Genomic DNA, 24435 nt, shown 5'->3' with positions numbered 1-24435 from the left:
ATTTGAACCGCAAGGATCACACAATGCAGTAAACTAGTAATTAGTTTAATTTTTTAATTTTAATTTTTAATTTTTTGTTTGACAATTTGAAGTTTCCTCTAGCTAATCCTTCGGTAGTAGAGACCATTTTATTTCCAAAGGGTAGTAGGTGAATGGTTTGAATTCGTTATTTTTTATGTGAAGATAAACAGTTGCATCATGGCAACATTAATATTATTGTTTTTTTTTCTCCATCTTTAGGTAATCATTCATTAGTAATTAATTAGCATAATATTATAAAATAACTTAAGTTTAACTATGTTATTGAAGGAATCCTAAGAAGCTGTTGATAGCGTAGTTTTATAAGAGAGACAACATAAATAAGATAGTAATAATCAATAAAGAAATATCGTATATTCAAAAATTAATCTAAATTTTATGTTAGTCAAATTATTATTTATATATTACAAGTTTTTTTTATTGTTCTCCATTCTTTCCTTTTTTTTTTTAATTTTATAAGCTGGAGTATAGTCAATCAAGACATCTAATAAAAGGCAGGAATTAGTGACCAAATATAAAAGAGTTTCAAAACTTCAAAAGAAAATATTCAAGAGCTCCGACTGCACCGTCGCATTTGACCTTTTTCAACAGGATTGAACAACAATGAACATGAACATGCATGCATTGATGCATGTGTCCTCAATATTTTACAACTCTTTACCTTTCTTGCATGTTAGTCGTCCTGCATTGTTATTAATTCTACTGTGGATTTATCTTTCTTTTACGATGACAATATATATATTATGTAATCATATGAAATAAAACAAGATAATTAAAATAAAATAGTATTCATTTTATATTGTTAGATAATCATTAGAATTAATTAGATCAATTAGTATCGTATTAGTATCGTTTATATTTATAGCATATCTGTATATTAATTGTACGATTCTATGTCTTTATTACGTTGATTCATCTAGCACCTATAAATATTCCTTGTATATTGTACTTTTTTTTTTTTGATGAGAAAGGGGGGTCAAAGACCCCAAACAAAAGAAACAAAAACAGCAAAACAAAACTAGGAACCCCTAGGACGCATACAGCCAAAGCAATCCAAATCTAAGGCCAAAGATATATCAGGAGGGGGCACATCATAAACATGGAGGCCAAGGGGAAGAGTCTGTCCTTTTTTTGCAAGGATGTCTGTGACATAATTCGCTTCTCGTAAAGTGTGGGTCCATTAAGAGATAGTCAGACGTTGAGCTTGAATGTTGATATCTGCGAGAAGTGATGCACATGGGTGTCTTGTATCGCAACCGCTTTTTACAAGCTCCAAAACTGATGTAGAATCTGTTTCAACAATGATTTGGTGGAAGTTCTTTGCCACTGCAATTTGAAGGCCACGCACAACCCCCCAAATTTCAGCTTGCATTATAGAGCAACTACCCAGATTGCAAGAGAAACCAGCAATATATCTCCCCAAGTGATCTCTAAAAACTCCCCCACATGCTGCATTATTCTGATTTTCATAAAAGGAGCCATCAACATTGAGTTTAATAACATCTTCTGCAGGAGGAAACCAGCGTATGAGGTTGTTGTGGGCTGGAACGGTGTGCTTCGTTTTTCACTGGTTCTCCATAACTCTTAGGTATTCCTCATGTCTCGCTTTAATATTGAATAAAGCCAAGGTAGAAAGAATCAACTTATTCTCAAACACTAAACTGTTTCGGCAAAACCACAGGTAGGAAGTCGCGTAACCAAACAAATTTGACCAGTTTGTTTCTTTTGATATATTGCTTAAAAGCCAGTTCGAAAGATCAGAGCCGAAGAATGAAGGCAGTTGACTTGAAGGAAGGAGATTGCGCCAGATGCTCTTGGCGAAGAAGCAGTCACGAAGGATATGTAAAGTGGATTCTTCATTGCTGCTACATCTGGGGCAGCGATCATCACTTGCCATGTGTCGTCTCTTCCTTGCTGCATTAGTAAGGATAGCGTCATGGGCTACTAACCATAGGAACATGCGGATACGTTCTGGACCTTTCCACTTCCAAACAAGGCTGAAGATGTTGTTGGGTTGACCGGTGGTATCATGAATATCTTGATAGGCCGATTTAAGTTTGAAAGACCCATCTGAGGTGAGCGCCCAAGCGATTTGGTCTTTCTCCTTCCAAGGGGATGGTGGGGCCAATGCATTGATCTTTTTGACAATATCATCTGGGAGCCATTCCTTAATCCTCTTGATGTCCCAATCTCCTGAAATAGACAGAAAATTCGTGAGGGAGCTATTATAGTCAATAGTATCAATACTTACCTGGTGAACATGCTTATCCAGGCTCCCTAAGTTAGGCACCCAATTATGTTTCCAGAAATTGATTTTCGAGCCATCTCCAATCCGCCAAATGGTGATTTTTTTTACATTCTCCCAGTTTTCGCAAACTCCTTTCCACAGATTTGAGTTGCTCTGTTTTCGCTCTACTCTCGGGATAATGTCTTCACCTCCTCCATATTTGGATCGCAAAACTCTAGCCCAAAGAGCATCCTTCTTCTCAATGAGGCTCCAACCTACTTTCATCATGAAGGCTCGATTGAGGGTACGAGCATGACGAATGCCCAATCCACCATTATTTTTATGCTCGCCAACTTTTCTCCAACTCAAGCGATGAATCTTTTTTGATTGAGCGGTTTCTCCCCAGAGAAAATTCCTACATTTACAGTCAATAGCATTACAAGTAGTAGAGGGAAGTAACGCAGTTTGCATAGTATATAATGGAATAGAAGAAAGGACAGATTTCACCAGGGTGTTTCTTCCTGCCAAGGAGAGGGATGAAGCCTTCCAAGATTTGAGTCTCGTGTTGAGTTTGCTAATGATATCATCGAAAGTACTACCAGACACCTTATTGTGATGGAGAGGAACTCCAAGATATTTTCCCAAGTTGTCCGTTCTGGCGAAGCCCAAGGCATCACTGATCTCTTCTCTAATGGGGCCCCCAACATCACTGATCACCTTATTGTACATTTGATCAAGCTGAATAATATACACAACACACTTTTCTCATATATCTCTCTTGTTCCTAACATGGTATCAAGAGCCTAAATTTTTTTTCAATGAACATTTGTTCATAGCCTCCTTTTTTTTCTCTTCCGACAGTGCTACTTTGCTCTCATTTTTCGTTCTATTTTCGACGCTTTGGTTCGTCACCTCCACCGTCATCGTGTTCGTCTCTCTGTCAGGATTCCAACGCCGCCGGAATCGTCGCCTGAAGCCACCGGACGCGCCACCACGTGCCACCGGAACCTCCCTGACTACCTCCATTGTTCCTCATCCCAGATGGTTCAGTAGCCGTCCGATCTTGGCCTCGATCGCACATCCCTGGAGCCTCCACGTGTCGCGCAGCCAACCTCCATCGCGATCCGTGAACCCGCGCCTCAACCCGACCCGGCCTCTGGTTGACCGTCGTCCACCTGGTCACCAGCCTGTCATCCTCGCCCTCTCACGGACTGCCACGTGTCACTGCTTCGCTGACGTGTCACTGACGTCCCTGCTGACGTGGCGCTGACGTGGCAGACATGCGGGACCCTCCCTAGGGTTTTTTGGTGAGCTCTTTTCGATTTTGCACTCTGATTTCTCATTTTCTGCTCCGAAGTTGCTGTTTTCTCTCCTCTCTTTGATCTTTTTGACTGCTATCATGGAAAAGTCAGATGTTTTTACTGCCACCGACAGCAAGGGTAAATTCTGTCGAAACTGTAACCGTTCTGGGCACCTCTTCGCCGACTGTCCTTTTATTGAATGTCGCACATGCCACCAGAAAGGTCATCTCAGCTACCATTGTTCACAGTTGTTCTGCCGTTACTGCAAGCTCTCGGGACATTTAATTACTGCCTGTCCTACTCGCCCCTCACGTCCTAGTCCACTTAACTCGTCTCCTATCTCTCTTTCTGATATTGCATCTCTTCTTCAGCGTCTTCTCTGTTTCTGGTAATACCCCTGCTGCTTTTTCCACATCTCCAGGTAATTCTAAATGGTACTTTGACTCAAGTTGCTTTAATCACATGTCTCAATTGCGTAATATTTTCTCATCCATGTCTACCACTACAAATGGACCTTCTGTCAATACTGCAAATGGCTCCCTCTTGCACGCAATACACAAGGGTTCTATATCCCAGTCCACTCTTAATCTTCCTGATACTTATTATATTCCCAAATTAAACTTCAATCTTATTTCTGTTGGTCAACTTGTTGATCTGGGTTTTGAAGTCACTTTTTCTTTTTCTGGTTGTCGTGTACAGGATCCTCGGACGGGACAAATCATTGGGACTGGACGTAAGGTTGGAAGGTTGTTTGAACTCGAGAATCTTCATATTCCTCCTGTACCAAATCTATGTGCTGCTTCTTCTCCCTCTACCCTCCACTTATGGCATCAGCGTCTTGCCCACACCTCCTTAGGAAAACTGCGTCCTCTTGTATCTCAGGGTGTTTTAGGTCAGGTTCCAAATGAATATTTTGATTGCATTTCTTGTCAAACTGCCAAACAACCTGCTTTATCTTTTAAAATAATTCATTTCTTGCTTGCTCTCCTTTTGATCTCATTCACTCTGATGTTTGGGGCCCCGCTCCCACTGCCTCTATGGGCGGAGCTTGATACTTTGTCGTTTTCGTTGATGATTATTCCCATTTTACTTGGGTTTATTTGATGACTAATCGCCATGAGTTACCTCAGATCTATATCAACTTTGCTACTATGATTAAAACTCAGTTTTCCAAGGTCATTAAGATTTTCCGACGTGATAATGCTATGGAATACCGTGATTCCAAACTATTAGCCTTTCTTGCAAAACAGGGTACTTTGTCTGAGTTTTCTTGTCCAGGTACATCTCAACAAAATGGTAGAGCTGAACGCAAACACCGTCACATTCTTGACTCCGTCCGTGCAATGCTCCTTTCCTCTTCGTGTCCTGAGCGTACTTGGGGTGAAGCTGTTCTTACTGCTGTTCATGTTATCAATAGACTCCCTTCTTCTGTTCTTGGTAATATTACTCCCTTTGAGCGTCTTTATCATACCTTCCCAGATTATAGTTCTCTTCGAGTTTTCGGTTGTATATGTTTTGTTCTTCTTCAGCCACATGAACATAGTAAACTTGAACATCGGGCTCGTATGTGTTGTTTTCTTGGTTATGGCACTGAACACAAGGGTTATCGTTGCTGGGATTCTCTCTCTAAACATATTCATATATCTCGTCATGTTGTTTTCTGGGAGCACCACATGTTTTCTCGATTCTCATCCTTTGAGTCGATCCCTACTACTCAATCACTGTTGTTTACTAACCCCAATGTTGATCTTTTTCCTAGTGATGATTCTACATATTCTCTCTCGAGTGACCCTCCACAGCCTCCTGTTCTTCCGCCTTCTCCATCTCCCGATGATTCCAGACCGGACGATGATCCTGCTCCTACCATCATGCCTCCTCCTCCCGGTCGTTCTTCTAGGGTAAGGAATCCACCTCCTCATCTTCTTGATTACCATTGCTTTTCTACTATTCTTCATCAACATGAACCTAAGACATTCAGAGAAGCCTCCTCAAACCCAAATTGGCAACAAGCAATGCAAGAAGAATTACATGCGCTTGAAAAAGCACACACTTGGGATCTGGTTGATCCTCCTTCTGATCAGGAAGTTGTGGGCAGTAGATGGGTATACAAGATCAAGGCTTGCTCTGATGGCTCTATTGACCGTTATAAGGCCCGCTTGGTTGCTCAAGATTATACGCAAGAATATGGTATTGATTATGAAGAGACTTTTGCCCCTGTCGCTCGTCTTACGTCTGTTAGAGCTCTTCTTGCCATTGCCGCGGTTAAAAAATGGTCTCTTAGTCAGATGGATGTGAAGAATGCATTTTTTAATGGGAATTTGAGAAAGAAAGTCTATATGAAACCACCTCCGGGATATCCTTGTCCTTCTAATAAGGTTTGTCTCCTTCGCAAGGCACTTTATGGACTTAAGCAAGCTCCTCGTAAATGGTTTGACAAGTTCAGCACTACCATATGCAGTCTTGGTTTTACTTCTAGCCCTCATGAGAATGCGCTCTTCATTCGTAAAAGCGAACATGGAGTTGTTCTTCTACTTTTGTATGTTGATGACATGATCATTACTGGGGATGATGTTGATGGTATCTCTGATCTCATGGCCTCACTTCATCGTACCTTTGAGATGAAAGATCTTAGTTCTCTCAGCTATTTCCTTAGTCTCGAGGTCATCTCCACTGATGATGGGATCTATCTTTCTCAAGTTAAGTATGCTTCAGATCTTCTTGCTCGCGCTGGGATTACAGATAGTCGCACTGCGTCTACTCCTCTTGAGCCTAATGTTCGATTTACCCCTATGGATGGCACTGTTTTGGATAATCCGACTCTCTATTGACAGTTAGTTGGTGGTCTCGTCTACTTGACTGTCACCCGACCAGACATCGCCTATCCGGTTCATGTACTTAGCCAGTTCTTATCAGCTCCTCGTACTACTCACTATGCGGCAGTTCTACGCATTCTTCGCTACATCAAAGGCACTCTATTTCATGGCCTTTATTTTTCTGCCCATTCCTCTTTGTCTCTTCAGGCTTACTCCGATGCTGATTGGGCTGGTGATCCCACTGATCGTCGTTCTACTACTAGTTACTGTTTGTTTCTTGGCGACGCTCTCATTTCTTGGCGTGCTAAGAAGCAAACGTTCACTGCTCGCTCAAGCACAGAAGCTGAGTACCGTGCCCTCGCTGACACCACTGCTGAAGTTATCTCGGTTCGTTGGCTTCTCGAAGACTTGGGTGCTCCTCAGTCGTCCCCTACTGATGCTTTTTGTGATAACTGCAGTGCTATTCAGATCGCCCATAATGATGTGTTTCATGAACGCACCAAACACATTGAGATTGATTGTCACTTTTTTGGGCAACGTATCCTTATTGATGCTGTTCGTCTCATTGCTGTTGGAACACTAGATCAGATTGCTGATATCTTCACGAAAACTCATCACCCAACTCGTTTCCGGACTTTGTCATCCAAACTCAAGTTGGTATCCTTAGCTCCCACTTCAGTTTGAGGGGGATGTTAGATAATCATTAGAATCAATTAGATCAATTAGTATCGTATTAATATCGTTTATATTTATAACATATCTGTATATTAATTATACGATTCTGTATCTTTATTACGTTGATTCATCTAGCACCTATAAATACCCTTGTATATTATACATTTGATCAAGCTGAATAATATACATAACACACTTTTTTCAGATATCTCTCTTGTTCCTAACATATATGATTAATTAATGCGAAAAAATAGAAACCATTATAATAATTAGGTACCACTCTACCAGTGTAGGAAAGCACCTATTTCATCGAGTTATCAATAATAGAACAAAAACAACAACAATTAACAAATAAATAAAAAAAATAAAAGAATACAAAAAAATTTATCAATTATTTTTTTTCTCTTTTTATATTGTACTCCTAATTTTATACTCATAAAAATAACTTTAACCATTCTAATCTTATTAAAACTCAGTCAATCCAACCAATGATAAGATCGCTAAATGAAAATCCACCAGTTGCATATTAAAATTTTTTTGTGCGAGAATTCATTATATATATATATATACACAGAATTTAATTTTAATATATTAACGGCATAACATACATATTTTATATAATCATCTAATTATATTTATTTTTTTATGTTTTATTTTTTTATGATTATTTATGTTATTAATGTAAAAAGTAGTTATTTTGTTGACTAATAAGATGTAGTTAAATAAAAATATAAAATTATTTTATATGGACAATATATCAAACTTAAATTTCATATAAAATAACAGAAGTTGGTAGTGGAAGAAAATTTTAATATTCGATCACAGTGAATATTACAAGGAAGGGGAGGAACTGAGTTTCACCATGATATGCCGCTGTTGGTTTATTTTGGTAGCGTTTGTTTTCTGAGACAGAGACTGAAAGACTGAGATTTAGTATCGTGTTTGTTAGTTCAAAGACTGGTATTAAATTTCTGTCTTATTTCATTACTTTCAAAAAGTAGAGACACATGAGACTGAAATTTTTAGAGATAAAGACTAAAACTTTAATAACATTTTATATCTAAAATACTTTCATTTCAATTAATTAATTCCAATTTTATCCTTTGTGCAAATTAAATTAGAGTTTCATTCTTGTTTCAATTCTTGTCTCTCATTAAATTAGTCTCAGTCTCTCGGTCTCAATCTTTTTGTCTCTGTCTCTCCACCAAACGCCACCTTTAGATTGTGCCATGAACACAGCTATGTTATGTGGACGTGTTCGTCAAGTCCCGTACAGGTTCCGTTCCGTATTATGGTATTCATTATTCAATATAAAAAGGGAAACAAATTAGAATTATTTTCTTACAAATAAAGCTGATATTGATTCCATTTATTCAACTGCTTAAATATTTTTATGACTTTACTCTATGTCTGATTAATTAGATTGTTATATAGTTTAACATTTAGTAATCAAGTCCTTATATCTAGTTGGTTTTAGTTTTAGTATTTCCAAAACTATTTGAGTCTAGGCATTTATCTTGTTTGATTTTTTTGTCCCTAAAGAAATATGATAATTTAGTTTAAATCTTAAAAATAAATTATTATATTTTTTAGCATTAAAACTAAATATAATAATCAGCTTTGTTAGGTAAAAAATAACGTAAATAATGGGTTAAAAGACTGGTCCAATAAAATTACAAAAAAAATAAAAAACATTTTTGTCTCTAACTATTGAAAAATACTTTTAAATTTCTGACTTTCTTAAAAATCACATGGATCAGTCCTTCCATCCAAATGCCTCTGTATGCTTGTCACGCGTACGCGTCGTACTTCCCACTCACGCGTATCCGTCGTCCCCATGAATTCTCCATTTCACCATAAATTCTCCACTTTACATACTTTTAATTTAGTATTCTTTTACATCGTACTCTTATTTCAGTACTCTCAATAATCTTATTTTTAATATTATTTTAGAATTCAATGTTTATGATTATATTATTACCTATGGTTAATTTTTTATTTAATTTGTCTTTTTTAATGAGATCATAATTTATATTATAAAAAACTTACACTAAAATATAGTACACGAAAATTACAATTATAAAAGAGAGTACTAAAAATAATAAAAATTAAATATTTATTTTGACAATAATGAAAATAAATATAAAAGTTTTTTATGATATTTTTATATAGATATTTTTAGTATTCTTAGTACTCTTTTTTAGTACGCTATAATTTTACTATTATTATTCTATACAAAAAAATAATAGGTAAAAAATGTATATAAACAAAAAAAATAAGAATTTCATAAAGGATAATAATATCCACGAGAGAGTACGAGAGAAAAAATATTATAAAAAAAGCAATAAAATTAATCATATGAATAATGAAGGCCAAAATTAGGAGATAGAAAATAAATTTCAATCTAACGTGAAAATATAAATACAAAAGCTATCATTTTTAGTTTTGGCTAAACTTGGGTTGAAGAACAGAATCACGTTTACGTTTAGAAGAAGAAAAAATAGCCAAACTAAAAAGTGAAACTTTCAAAATAACTAAACATATGTTTGATGCTTCAAACGCTAAGCCAAATACACCCTAAATTGCTAAATTTAATTTACTTTTCTTCCATTCGATATCTTGATATGTTTGTTTGAGTGATTTAAAGTTTTGAAGGCAAGAATGGTTTGAAAGAAATGGAAAAAAGTATGCAAAGTAGAGAATTCACGGGGAAGTGGAGAATTCATGGCGACGCGTGGGAAATTTGTCATACGATGCGTACGCGTGCCAAGCATTATGGGAGCCATGTCAACTTTTTCCGTTGGATCTAACGGAGGTATTTGGACGGAGGGACTGATCCATCCAACTTTTAAGGACGTCAGGGACTTAAAGTAGATGAAAATGTCCGCGAAAAAAAAAGGTCAGGACAGAAATATCCTTTACTAAAAAAAATACTCCACCCAAATTACCCAACTAAAAAATTCCATTCAATAACTAAAAAAATTTTACGATCCAGTATACCCTAATTTACCAAAGCACTAGCTTCTCCCCAAATTCTCTACTGTTGTCCGTCACTGCCGTCGCTTTGTCGTCAACCAACCCCTATCGTCGCTGTCGGGAACCTCCTCACAGGCGCTGATTCGTCAACAAGTACCCTCATCGTCATCAGTGTCGCTCTTCTCCATACCAAAAACGAACGGCACCGTCGGCTCCTCCTCTCCGTCGCTGCTTGGCTTGCAACACACCGTTACCAGCATCGCGCACCCCTAGTGAAAATAACCATCCACTTAAGGTTAAAAATAATCATCCGCATATCTAATAAATTAAACATCCAACATATTTTAATTATATATAACTAAACCCAATCCAATCAAAATAATCATCCACATAAAAATTAAAATAACCATCCGCATACCTACTAAAATTATCATTCTAAACTTACCATTGATTTAGCTTCACTAAAAGGCCGTGTTGAAAACGACGCAACGACTAACACTGCTGTTGCTCCTTCAACGGTTCGACAACTACCGGCGGCAACCACCGATGAGGATGATGGTAGGCGGTTTTCTTCCATGGTGGTGAAACATCGGTGCACTCTAACGGTCACGTGCTTTTCGGCACAGCACTGAGGAAGGTTCGAGTTGATCAAACCATCCAAATAGCTTCTACAATCTTCCGACGACAGATCCGGCGTCCACTAAACAAGACAATAAATATTTTGGAATATAGATATAGCAGCTTCTTTTGTAGCAAATTTTTTTGCACCCATGGACACGTTGGCCGCTTCGTCCGCAGTTTGATTCGAGGTTCGATATAATTGTCAGAATATATTATAATTAATTAGCATTCATTATAATTATTTAGTATATTTGACTATTTATTATAAAATATTACGTTTTTATTTTTACGATTCTCTTAACACCTATAAATATCCTTTTATATTATATCATTCGATATAACTTGAATAGACACAAACATTTTTTCTATTGCTCTCTCTTATCCTTTCTAACATGGTATCTTCGGTTGTATTTTCTCTGATGAAATCACCGTATTTTTTTACACTTTTCCTCTATGCCATTTTTTCTTGTCTTTTGTCCCTCCTTTAATACTTTTTTACCTTACCGATTAGTCTATCATCTTCATCTTGTGTCATTTCGAGTTTAACGAATCAAACACCATTGTCATCCGCTGCTTACCTAATTTCATAGAGAAATCATATAGTTTTCACTTTTCTCCTACGATCGTTTTGTCTGCGCTTCCTTCAAACAGTGGCAGTTCCGTCTGCGCTTCCTTCAGACAACGGTAGTTCTGTCTGCGCTTCTTTCAGACAGCAACAGTTCTGTCTGTACTTCCTTCAGATAACGGCAATTCCATCTGCGCTTCCTTCCGGCAGTTCCGTCTGCATCCGTTCTATCAATTTATGCATTTTTTTATTTCGTTGTTTTAAATAAATTTCAAACTGAGGGGGGTGTCAAATATATTAGGATCAATTAGCATTCATTAGAATTATTTAGTATATCTGAATATTTATTATAGAATATTACGTCTTTATTATTACGATTCTCTTAGCAACTACAAATACCATTTTATATTGTATCATTCGATATAACTTGAATTGACACAAACATTTTCTCTATTGCTCTCTCTTATCCTTTCTAATAACAATAAATGGTTGAAGCTGTGTTGGTCCATCATGTTGATGGGCTGGGCAACCCATAGCTAGGTTAGCCAGTCGCGGGGGGATCTGCCTTTGCTACGAAGGGACAGCGGCGACAGGTGAGGCATCGGCCGTGTCGGCGGGAGATTGGGCGGCGTTTGCACGGCTGGTGGGAGTGCAGCGGTGCGAGGTAAGGACCGGAGGACAATAACAGCAAATTTTGGACATATATTGAAGGTTCTGGTGAGATTAGGAATAACCGTACGTAATGTGAATATGTTTAAATGCTAATATTAATTTTTTAAATTTTAAAATCTAAAATTAAATAATTAATTAATGATCTGGGTTTTAATTTTAATTTTACTTTTTTTAATTTATTATTCACATTGTTTATAATTATCATTATTTTTTATATTTTTAAAATATTAATTCTATTAGATAAATAATAGAGATTGTGAACGATGGACTACATTTCAAATCTATTAAACATAAATAAACTTAATTAATCAGAATTTAAATTTTAAAATTATTTTTTTTACTTATTATTTATGCTGTAAAAAAAATGTTGTTTCCTATAATTTTTTCATAAAATATATGTAAGTTATATCAAAACACAAGATTTTTATAAGGTTAAAATGGAATCATCTTAGGAATGTTTGGACTGAAATAACAAAACAAAAACTAGATCACGATGGTAAAACGTTTTTACTCTGTAATAAGTAGATAGTAATAAACCAACTTGAATTGGTCGAGTGGTCAGCTCACTCATCCGTTTAAGTAAATATTAGGAGTTTGAACCCCACTTTATACATGCAGCAACTCATTAGCCAACGATAGATCCTTAAATGAAAAATAGATAGTAATAATTATTAATTAAGCTCGTACCAATAAGGAATTATTTGATCACAATTCAGATGTGAGTAGTGAAGTTAAGCCTTGGGCCGTCTCTTGCTGAATGAAATGGGCTACAATATTACAAGAGGGACAGCCGGCACGGGTCGCTTTCGGAGACCAACAAACCTCTGCAAGGAAAATGGCCGCGTGGTTCGGCCATGACGAACGAGTAATCGTCTTCGACAAGGTCCTGATGACGTGGCGATCCACTGGCCCCTCTATGTCGGCCATAATGCCCCAAGTCCTACGTGTTCATGGGCCCACATGTTCCCCAGCCATGTTTACACCAACAAAATAAATTAATCTCTTGTCTCACACTCCCTACGCTTCCCTCCAAAATTGCTATTTGGCCCCTCTTTACTCAACGTTGCTTCCCATGATCTGCCTTGCCCTAAGCCAAGTCTTACGCCTCCAAATCCCACTATAAAAACAAGAACCCCCCTCTCTCCTCTCACACTCATTTTCCACCCTTCCAATCCCTTTTTCTGCATCCACACCGCTAAAACAATAATAAACGTTTCCATAATCAACTTGATTCCATTCTTGACGACTCTTCTCTCTCTGCTATTAACCCTTCGTGATGGCTTGTGGTTCTGAGTTGTTGTCACCCTCTCCTATTGAACAGCCTTTAGCTCCTGCAACTGCTTGTGATGAGAAGAGCGCAAAGGCTCTTCAGTTCATCGAGGAGGTCACAAAAAACACCGACTCGGTCCAGGAGAGAGTTTTGGAGGAGATTCTGCGCCAGAACGCCGACACAGAGTATCTGAAGCGATTTGACCTAAACGGAGCCACTGACCGGAAGAGCTTCAAGTCCAAAATTCCTGTCGTTACTTACGAGGATCTTCAGCCTGATATCCAGCGCATTGCAAATGGTGACCGCTCTACAATCTTCTGCGCTTACCCAATCTCTGAGTTCCTCACCAGGTACACATTGATCACAGTAACTATTTACGAGTCACGAGATACGTATATATGATGATGATATGTAATGATGAAAACTTGCAGTTCTGGCACATCTGCTGGCGAAAGAAAACTGATGCCGTTCATTCATGAGGAGTTAGACCGACGTCAGTTACTGTACAGCCTTCTCATGCCAGTCATGAACCAGTACGTTTCTTTCTCTCTCTCTTCTCTTTCTCTTTCACAGTGCTTGCATTAACTCAACGCAACCAACGTGTATCAGCTACAGTACTAACTCCTAATTAATTAATCAATTTGGTTCTTACGCTTTGCACATACACAGGTACGTTCCTGATTTGGACAAAGGAAAAGCGCTTCACTTCCTGTTCGTCAAGGCAGAAACGAAGACCCCCGGAGGGCTGGTGGCGCGGCCGGTGCTAACAAGCTACTACAAAAGCGACCACTTCAAGAACCGTCCGTTTGACCCATACAACTTGTACACTAGCCCGAATGAGGCGATCCTCTGCCCCGATTCGTTCCAGAGTATGTACACACAGATGCTATGCGGCCTCATCATGCGCCACCAAGTCCTCCGCGTCGGCGCCGTCTTCGCCTCCGGCCTTCTCAGGGCCATCCGCTTCCTCCAGCTTAACTGGCAACAGTTGAGCCATGACATCTCAACCGGAACCCTAAGCCCCAAAATCACCGACCCTTCCATAACGGAATGCATGGCCAAACTCCTCAAACCCGACCCGGAGCTTGCGGAATTCATAAACATGGAGTGCTCCAGTGAGGACTGGGAACGGATAATCACAAGAATCTGGCCAAATACTAAGTACCTGGACGTGATCGTCACCGGTGCCATGGCGCAATACATTCCCACGCTGGACTACTACAGTGGTGGATTACCTAAAGCTTGCACCATGTACGGTTCCTCCGAGTGCTACTTTGGTCTTAATCTCAGGCCAATTTCGGATCCTTCTGACGTTTCTTACACCATTATGCCAAACATGGGTTACTTCGAGTTCATTCCACACGATGACTCGTCTCCTCTCACTCTCTCCCGCGACTCGCCGCCGCCGCTCGTTGACCTCGCCTACGTCGAAGTCGGGAAGTACTACGAGCTCGTTATCACAACCTACTGCGGCCTCAACCGTTACCGTGTGGGTGACATTCTTCAAGTCACAAGGTTCCACAACACCGCGCCAGAATTCCGCTTTGTAAGAAGAAAGAACGTTCTTTTGAGCATCGATTCTGACAAAACCGATGAATCGGAGCTTCAGAGAGGCATAGAGAACGCATCTGTGCTGTTAAAGGAGTTCAACACGACGGTGGTTGAGTACACGAGTTATGCAGACACAAAATCGATCCCAGGGCATTACGTGATTTACTGGGAGCTTATGATAAAGAACGCTTCTCGTCCTCCAACTAATGAAGTTCTAAACCAGTGCTGCTTGGCAATGGAGGAGTCTTTAAACTCGGTTTATAGACAGGGAAGAGTTGCAGATAACTCAATTGGTCCTTTGGAAATAAGAGTGGTGAAGAATGGAACATTTGAGGAGCTCATGGACTATGCTATCTCCAGGGGTGCGTCCATTAATCAGTACAAGGTTCCAAGGTGCGTAAGCTTCACACCAATAATGGAACTGCTCGACTCTAGGGTGATCTCTGTTCATTTCAGCCCAGCTGCACCTCACTGGACACCGGAACGTCGTCGTTGAAGGATGCTTCCCGCCATGCAGTAGTCATGCACTAGAACTAGATCTCAATAAAAATGTTTTCTTTTTTTAATTTATTATTATTATTATCTCATGGAGGTATCTGTGTATTAACTTCTTGATGTGATGTTCAAAAGTGCTTGTTTTTAGCTTTTCTCTTTTTTGGCCGTCGTGGCTTAACTCTGTTAAAACATAACTATGTGCTTTAAACTTTAAATTTCTTTTTTTTTTTATTTTGTTCGTTCGTATATAAATGTTTGTTTGTCCTCAGTATGGAAACCACGCTTACTTATTATGTATGTGATCTTAAATTCTTAATACATCTTAATTATAAGTTTCTGAAAAGACACGTCGAAAGCTCAAATTGATGGAAAATTTTCGTGTTTGGTATATGGGATGTGAAAGGGATATGAAACTCAATTCCAATGGGATCAAAGTTTTGAAGGTATCTCTTACTATAGGCTCTATGTGCGTGTACTTATTTGCACGTGCTATATATTCTTTCTGTGCTAGGTTTACTAATCACGGGAAAGTAAATTACTATATAGTATGAAATTTATAAGCTAATAGGTGTGAAATGAAACCATAATTTTGAACTTTTAATTAATAAAATTATCGGAGGCCCTACGTTTTTGGAAGCATGTCACATGAACTTTATACCAGACTGATGCGGACGGCTTAGTGGGTAGCTGCGTGACGGAGCTTGATTATTGTGACATTTGACAGCCTTAATAATAATACTAATTTTTTTTATCCGAATCCAAATATTCACTCATTTGTTATTAAATTTGGTAGCCTTTCTAACTAACGTCTTTGACTAACTTTATCCCCCCATCTATTTAATATATTTGAATTGGAACTTGGAAGAAGGGGGGAAAAATGGGCAGATGATTATTGATTAATTTCTTTTTTTTTTTTTTTTTTTTTTAAAGAGGCTCATAATGAAAAATCTTTCCACCTTTAAAAATAAAAGAAAAAGAAAGATAGAAAAAAAAAAAGATAGTGAAGTAAACAATTGTGTTATATTTGACTTTATAGGCTAGCATGATAGACACTATTTTATATTTGTTTCCAATTTAGATTACTTTTATATTTTTATTTAGAAAAGTATTATACTCATCAACAATTTTTATAGGCAATTATATTAACAACGATATTTTTTTAAAAAAATTATACTATTTTGATATTTTCTCTAATCCTCTATAAAGGTATGGTATAAATTTTAATGCTTATTTAAGGATATAATTTTATTGGAATTAATCTTTATTTTTTTTATAAAATTTCTTAAATATTCCAAGTGTATATGCTTTTTCTTCCTTCATATTGATATTAACCACACAAAGCATACAAGTAAGAAAAAATAATAAAAATAATATAATATTAATTTTGTGATTAAAAAATAATATGGCATATAAATTTTGTCTCCATAAAAAATGATAGGACTTCTCGTTTTTATATATTATTTACAACTATATTACGCAGACAAAAAAAATTAATTATTTGTATAAAATATGTATTAAAATATAAAATATATTTTAAAATAATTAAAAAATTATATGTATTTAGATAAAAATATATAATGATTAATTTAGTAATTAATTTTTTTATGTGTAAATACAATTTTTGTATTATGTATCATCTTAGTTTCCATCTCCTTTATAGTTCATCTTTCTGTCCGTCTTCTATCTCAAATTTATAATGTATTTTTAAACTTAGTGTAATTTTTAGGAGGGAATTACTGTTATTCCTAAAACTTGGGGACTCCTATATGTTGCTAAAAGACACTTCTAAGAAACATGAATAAGCCACCTCAAGCATCCCCATGAATGATCCACAACCTTCCCTTATTAATTAAATTACAATTACAATTAACTAGTCATTTCTTTTTTAGTTGAAGGTGTTCACCAGTGACTTCAACTTAGAAAGAATGTGTTATTTCAACGTTTTATGGCTAGTTAAGATGTGCTTACTACAAAATTGGGAAAAGCTAGTTAACATATTTGACTCTCTTTAACCAATCCGACCAACCAAAATAGTTTAGCGCGTTACTTCAAATGAGGAAAAAGATAACGGCGGCTATCAAGGACATGCTGTATAGCTAAAACTTAAAATGATCAGCGAAAACCAATTAAGTTAATGATTAACGAAAAAGAATATAAAGAATTAATTTTTAATTAGTAGTTAATATTAATCAATTTTTTTCGTTCTAAAAGTTTCCATTTTTTCATGATTTAGGATTAGGATTTATAATTTAAAATTTAGAATAAAATATTTATGATTTAATATTTAAAATTTAAAATAAATAAAATAATTTTAAAAATTGACTAATATTAATTAAAAGAATGTTAGTTCTCTAATATTATTTTAACGAAACATTCAATGAATTCGCTATTTTATTTTTGTATATGTATACGAAATTACAAACTAGCTAGAAGAGATGAGATAGAAAATGCCTTAACAATTATACAACCTATGATTTCTGATTATACTATTATTTTATCTACACACGCTCACACAAATTACAAACTATTCAAAAGTATTTTTCTTCTTTCGAGCTTAGAAATTACCTAAATAAAATTACAGATTGGAGACACAATATTGACATTATTCTTCTATTTTGAGTTTCTAATATTCCGAATACATCATTTCTAATAAAGATGGTGTATCTGCAATAACTCTAATACTCAAATTAGCATAGGTTGCAAAAAGAATTAAAATAGAAATTATTTTTGTGTGAATGAATTTTTGAAGTATAGTTCGTCTTTTGTGTTATTGTAATACGTCTTTTTTTTTTTAATGGAATGAGAATAACTCAAACGTCAAAGAACACAGTGGGTGGATACCTGCAAGTGCAAAAGACATTCCGACGTTTAAGTTAGTAAGTGTTTAAGAAGCATATAATAATTCTATGAATATAGAATGTTAGACGTGAAATAAAACTTATAACGTGTGTGCCCTTATAATAATTCTATGAATATAGAATGTAAGACATGCAATAGAATTTATCATGTGTTTTGTTTATAATAATTCTATGAATATAGAATGTAAGATATGAAATAAAATTTATCGTATATTGTTCTTGAGATTAAATATAGAAGGTTCCTTTTATAGGTATAAAATTGATGAATAGAATTGAGGTTATGATCGTTTGATCATTAAGATAGAAATGATGGTCATTAAGTTGGTAATGAAAGTGTTAGTTATAAGTAAATTAAAGAATAAATGATAATTAAGACTGAATTATAACTCATAATGTATAATAAAGACCGAATTATAAGGTAATAGATCAGAAATTATGTCTGAGTGTATGTATTTAAAATAATGCATACATTATAATGTTATAATGTTATGAGTTTTTTTACCTTGGTTGCTCTTTTCATGAGTTATTATTTTAATAAAATACTTTTTTTCATAAGATATTTGAATGTTTGATATTTCATCATATATTGAATCATATTTTTTTTGGATACATATTATATATTGCATTGCAAGTTTGTAACCTCCTCTTTTAAGAAGAGAACAATACTTATAATGTAACCATTAAATTTATAAAATGAATTAGGCACTATGTTAATTGATGAAAAGTACCATTATTTTTATAACATTTTTCATGAAATCTTCTTAGAATCTGAGATAATCATCAAAATTGGTTATTTTTACATATTCTTAAACTTGGTCCTTATTAATAATAATGAATTCAAGAAAATATTCCATAACACAACCATTCACACAATTCATGTGTTTTTGTTATAAAATATAAGCAATGATCTACCGTACTAGTTTGGTTTAGGTTTTTCCTTTTTTATTATTAAAAAAAAAAAGAGAAGAATTACTTAAGTGCACATTATCTCACTAGCTATTCTATATTTCATGCGTTAATTAAATACAGCAGGAGGCAATTCTAAATGTGGTGGTTGGTGGTCGGAATGAGGTTTTAAAGTGATGGAAAGGTGATATTAAAGTAAAATCTTTGACTGTTTTCCTGTCTAGTAAAACCTCATTAATAATATCTGGCTTCTTTTACCCTTTGGCTTGAATTCAAGTACATTGAAGCTGGATAGTTCTTTCAACAAATTGAAGAAATAAAGAACATAAAAAGTATACAAAAAGCGTATAGTAAAGTCAATTTAGATTTTAAAGCCAATCTACAATAAATTAGTTAAGATTTTAAAATAAAATCTATGGGCTAAAAAGATGAAAGCTCTACATCACCAATAGTGACAAATTCAATCTTTCTTGCATTTGAAATAATTTTAAATTTTTAACCAATACTTTTAGGAAAATAGAGTTAATAAAACTCAATTAATTTAAATCCGTAGGAGTGCTAGGGTAATTTTATATGATCATTAAGATAATAAAAGAAATTAATTTTTAGAAGTAATTAACTTTTATAACAAGATAATTCCGAGATATTGTTAGGCTATATAATGATGAAATGAAATCATATTTTGCATTAAATAGTTCCAATGTACTATACTATTGCTATTAAACAACCATAATCAATAACATTTTGCCTTATTGGAGAAAAATGAACACATTATAGTATTGATATAAGGCTTTCCCTTTTTTGTAGCAGCAAAGAAGCTACTGTGATTGACAGTAAATAAGCCCAAAAGGCTCAGGAATAATAGAGATGCTATATAATCAGGGTTTGCCAAAGCAAGATGATTAAATTCGAGTTCATGGTTTGTACAAAGAGAAACATGGACCACGTGTATTATTGTCCTTTTTTTTACTGGGTACTTTATTTGTATACTTTAATTTACCTTTGCTTGCTTCCCTAGTTTGTCCACGACAGCCTCTCTTCTTTTGAATTCTTTTCCTGTAAATGCTTGTCCCTTCATACATATAAGGAAGAATAGAGACAACACTCTCTGTCTCTCGAGCTAGGTCAATGGAAATAATAATGGAGGGAATTTACCAAATTAGTTCTAGCTAACACTGCTTTTGTAATCCCAAATGGTTGGGACCACTTTAATTTATATTGTATGTGCCAGTTAATTAGTTAAGTTTCTGTCTACCAAATTAATAATCACTTTCGATTATTGGTTATTTTGGTTCTTTCAGTTGTTATATATATACACACATATATATTTTAGACATCATTAGAATTTATTATTTTTTAACATTAATCGTCATCAATTCAATTTTTTTAATCTTAATAATCTAATAATATATTTTATCTCATATTTTTAAATATTAGTGGCTAATTAATAGTCAAAACTAATAAATTCTAATAATCCTCTAATATTCAAACATTAGTGGCTAACTAATAAATTTTGATATAAAAATTAAGGCATTTATGTGTTATTATTAAAAAAATTTGATGTTATCTTTTTGATAAATTCTACACAATTTAAAACTCTTCTTCTTACTTTCCCTCTTTTTCTACTTCATTTTCTTATTCTTTTTCATCTTTTTTTTCTTCGTCTTTTTCTTTTTATTTCATTTTTATATAATTCTTCTTGTTTTACTCTATCGAAAAAAATAAAACAAAAAGAGAAAAAGAAAATAAAAAAAAGAATAACATAAAAAAAGAGAAAAAGAAATAAAAATAAAACGTAAACACTATTAGAAAGAAGAAGAGGAGACACACGAAGATAGAAATTTCTTTTCATATTCTTCGAGCACGGCACGCGAAACATCTGTTTTTGCATTAATAAAATACACGTATGTATATGCTGCATGTAATGAAAGTAATTTTTGATCAACTTAATTAAATTTAATTATCAAAAAAATTTAAATACATAATTGATATATATAAATTTTACTAGATATACATCAAAATCAGCTATGAGTACAGAATATTTATTAAAATATAAAATACATATTAAATATAAATTAAATTATATATGTATTTATATAAAAATATATAACAAATTATTTTAGTATAAAAATAGTATTTTTTTTGTATATATATACATGCTGTCTTAGGTGACTACACTAGGCTGATGGCTATGCTGGCTACATTGCAGAGACTTATTACATCTTGGCACGGGATAGAGAGATTGGTGGTTGGTCTAGATTAGAACTAATTCAAAGCTAGGTAAATTCACTAATCAGCCGCAGTAATTATTTTGTTTAGGGACGAATAATTCACATCATGAAAACAGTAAGAAACAAATAAAAAAGAAAGTTAAATTTTAACAAAAACAAAAAAAATGAGAGAACACGTAGCTAGGATTCTAACTCTCGTTGATTGTGACTGGGGACTCTTGATTTAATTTGTTTCGCTTAGGAATATCTCGCTTTGTAAAATGGAAAGTGAAGGTGAACACATACATCTCTAACAAACAAGAGTTACTAATACGGTGGAAACTGGAAAGGGGATATTGGTGCCCCCGAGAGAGCTAGTAGTGAAGAGTGTATGTGCCACTCAGTTCAGTAGTGTTATCGGTTGCAACCAACACTTTATGGTAAAGTTGAGAAGTTACTGTTGTTGTGTATATTGTATGAGAAGATGACAAAATCTTATATTTGTGTAGTGGTTTTAAGGCACGATTAGATCGCTTTTTTTAGAGAGATATTTGTCCCCACACTTAGTTGCTATAGGGTTGATGACAATACTCTCTCAGGATACAATGAAACCTAAGAATTTCTTAATTAGCAATAGTAAGAAATTCTCAACTCTCTTGAACAAAGAAAATCTCTTAATAGTAGTGTAAATTGTACGCTTAGTACTTCATTTATGAAATAGTGGACAAGGACTTATTTATACATATTGCACGTAGCAATTATGATTAGTTACGTATACAAATGGTTGTGTCTTTTATATTGCCAATAGATATAATGTTTTGAACATACACAATTTTTAAAGAGTTGTGTCCCTTTAGCCAATAGACACAATATTTTGAACATACACAATCCTTAAAAGGTTGTATCCCTTTAACAAATGGTATTAAACGGTTAGTAACCGTTTAATAATATTAATAATAATATCAATAATATTAATAATATTAATTAATCAAATTTGTAAATACCCTTCAATTCCCCACTATTTACAAAATTTAAATGTCATACAAGTATATGCATAAAGAATGTGTCACTAAGATTAAACATTCTTTTAATGTAAATTTTAAAGTTCTAACGAAGTAATAGGTGTCTAATCGATTAAACCTATACTCCATATGCTAGTACCAAAAATCACACACATTACTTATACCCTCCAAATTCAAGAGTTTACAATTTTAAGCACTTATATGGCCTTGTGCTCATCCTGCTTTCATGAATATTTACGAGAATAAAACCTCTAAAATTCTCGATTATAGCGGCACCACTCTTATATTCATATAGGTGGAATTTTTTGATAGATAATATTATCATTCCAGTAAGAGTTTAAACTTACCCTCCTAATTTATTGTAAATAGCACTAAATCCTATACCTTAGTGCTCCAATTGCTAAATAACTTGTTATTACCCATTAAACCTTGAAACTAGTGGTCTACTAGAATAAGGTTGGGTTCCCATCATTTAGCAATAATAGGTTTTAATCCCATTTTAGCAGTAGTTTCTTTGATTTTATCCCTTGACGAACCTTTAGTCAAAGGGTCTGCTAAATTTCCTTAAGATCTTACATAAGTGATGGTAATTACACCATCATCTATTAGTTGCCTCACAAATTCATGTCTCAAACTTATAGGTCTAGACTTTCCATTATAAACCTTATTATATGCTCAAGACATGGTTGATTCACTATCACAGAAGATTGAAATGGCTGTCATCTGCTGTAGCCACAAAAGTTACAAACTCAGCCTCCATAGTAGAATGTGTAATACATGTTTGTTTCTTTGAGGTCCAACTTATTGCTCCATCACCTATGGTGAAAATCCACCCTGAAGTGGATTTGTTATCACTAAGATTTGTAATCCAACTTGCGTCGGAATAACCTTCTAAAACTGCGGGATAATCACTATAATGTAATCCCAAGTTTATGATTTTCTTGAGATAACCAAGAACTCTTATTATAGCTTTCCAATGTTGATTTCTAGGCTTTCCTGTAAACCTTGATAGTTTGCACACAGCAAATGCTATATCAAGTCTAGTACAATGCATTGCATACATTAAACTTCCTATAGCACTAGCATATTCTAATTGTGCTATAGGTCTTCCCATGTTTCCTTCTAATTTAAGATTAGGATCATACGGCGTATTGGATTCTTTAATTGTGAGATGATCAAACTTTTCCAATACCTTTTTAATATAATGAGATTGACTTAAAGTAAAGCCAACTTCATTCTTATGCACCTTTATGCCTAATATTGTATCAACTTCATTCAAATCATTCATCTTGAATTTAGAAGTTAGATACTCCTTCGTTATACGAATTCCTTCTAAATTTGTTCCGATGATTAACATATCATCAACATATAAACAAATGATTACTCCATAATCTTTAGTAAATTTTGAGTAAATACATTTATCCGCACTATTATGTGAGAAGCCATTTGATAACACCACTGAATCAAACTTCTCATGCCATTGTTTAGGCGCTTGTTTTAGCCCATACAAAAACTTAATTAATTTGCAAACTTTCTTTTCATTTCCGGGTAGCACATAGCCTTCCGGTTGCTCCATATAAATTTCTTCATTAAGGTCTCCATTTAGAGAAGCCGTTTTAACATCCATTTGATGTATATGAAGCTTATGTATGGATGCTAATGCTATAAGAGCCCTAATAGAAGTCATTCTTGCCACAGGTGCGTAGGTATCAAAATAGTCTAGACCTTCTTGTTGTCTAAACCCCTTGGCCACTAACCTTACTTTAAAGGTTTGTAATGAACCATCAGTATTATACTTTTTTCTAAATACCCACTTACATCCTATAGGCTTTGATCTTGGAGGCAAATCAACCAAGACCCAAGTATTGTTTGATAATATTGAGTCCATTTCATCATTTATTGCTTCTTTCCAAAAAGCAGAATCCCTTGAAGCCATAGCCTCTTTGAATGTTTGAGGATCACCCTCTATGTTCATAACGATGGGAATCTTGTTTGTTACAAAATTCCTAGTTCCTTCTACCAAAAAGGTGATAGCCTGAGAAGAAATAAAATCTGGACCCAAGTCCTTTTCTTTTCTTACTCTCAAGCTTTTCCTTGGTTCAATAAACTCTTTGTCGCTTAGACGTTTATTATTTTGATTATTTATTTCTTGTGAAATATTAGTATCATTTTGGGGATACTCTGAATTAGAAGTTGAATCATTGATAAATTTATTTTCAATAAATTCTACTTCT

General features: G+C 34.8%; 1 protein-coding gene across 1 annotated transcript; it reads left to right on the top strand.

Moving 5' to 3' along the window:
- The first annotated feature begins 12991 nt into the window (after positions 1–12991).
- On the top strand, positions 12992–15436 carry LOC107487700 (probable indole-3-acetic acid-amido synthetase GH3.1). Its single transcript, XM_016108396.3, has 3 exons — positions 12992–13509; positions 13591–13692; positions 13829–15436. The coding sequence occupies exons 1-3, from the start codon at positions 13166–13168 to the stop codon at positions 15204–15206; spliced, it is 1824 nt and encodes a 607-aa protein (XP_015963882.1). The 5' UTR covers positions 12992–13165; the 3' UTR covers positions 15207–15436.
- The last annotated feature ends 8999 nt before the right edge of the window (positions 15437–24435 follow it).

Source organism: Arachis duranensis, chromosome 5 (genome assembly GCF_000817695.3).
Source record: "Arachis duranensis cultivar V14167 chromosome 5, aradu.V14167.gnm2.J7QH, whole genome shotgun sequence".
NCBI lineage: Eukaryota > Viridiplantae > Streptophyta > Magnoliopsida > Fabales > Fabaceae > Arachis > Arachis duranensis.
The sequence above is the reverse complement of the archived record's forward strand: the minus strand, read 5'-3'. Positions and strand labels throughout refer to the sequence as shown.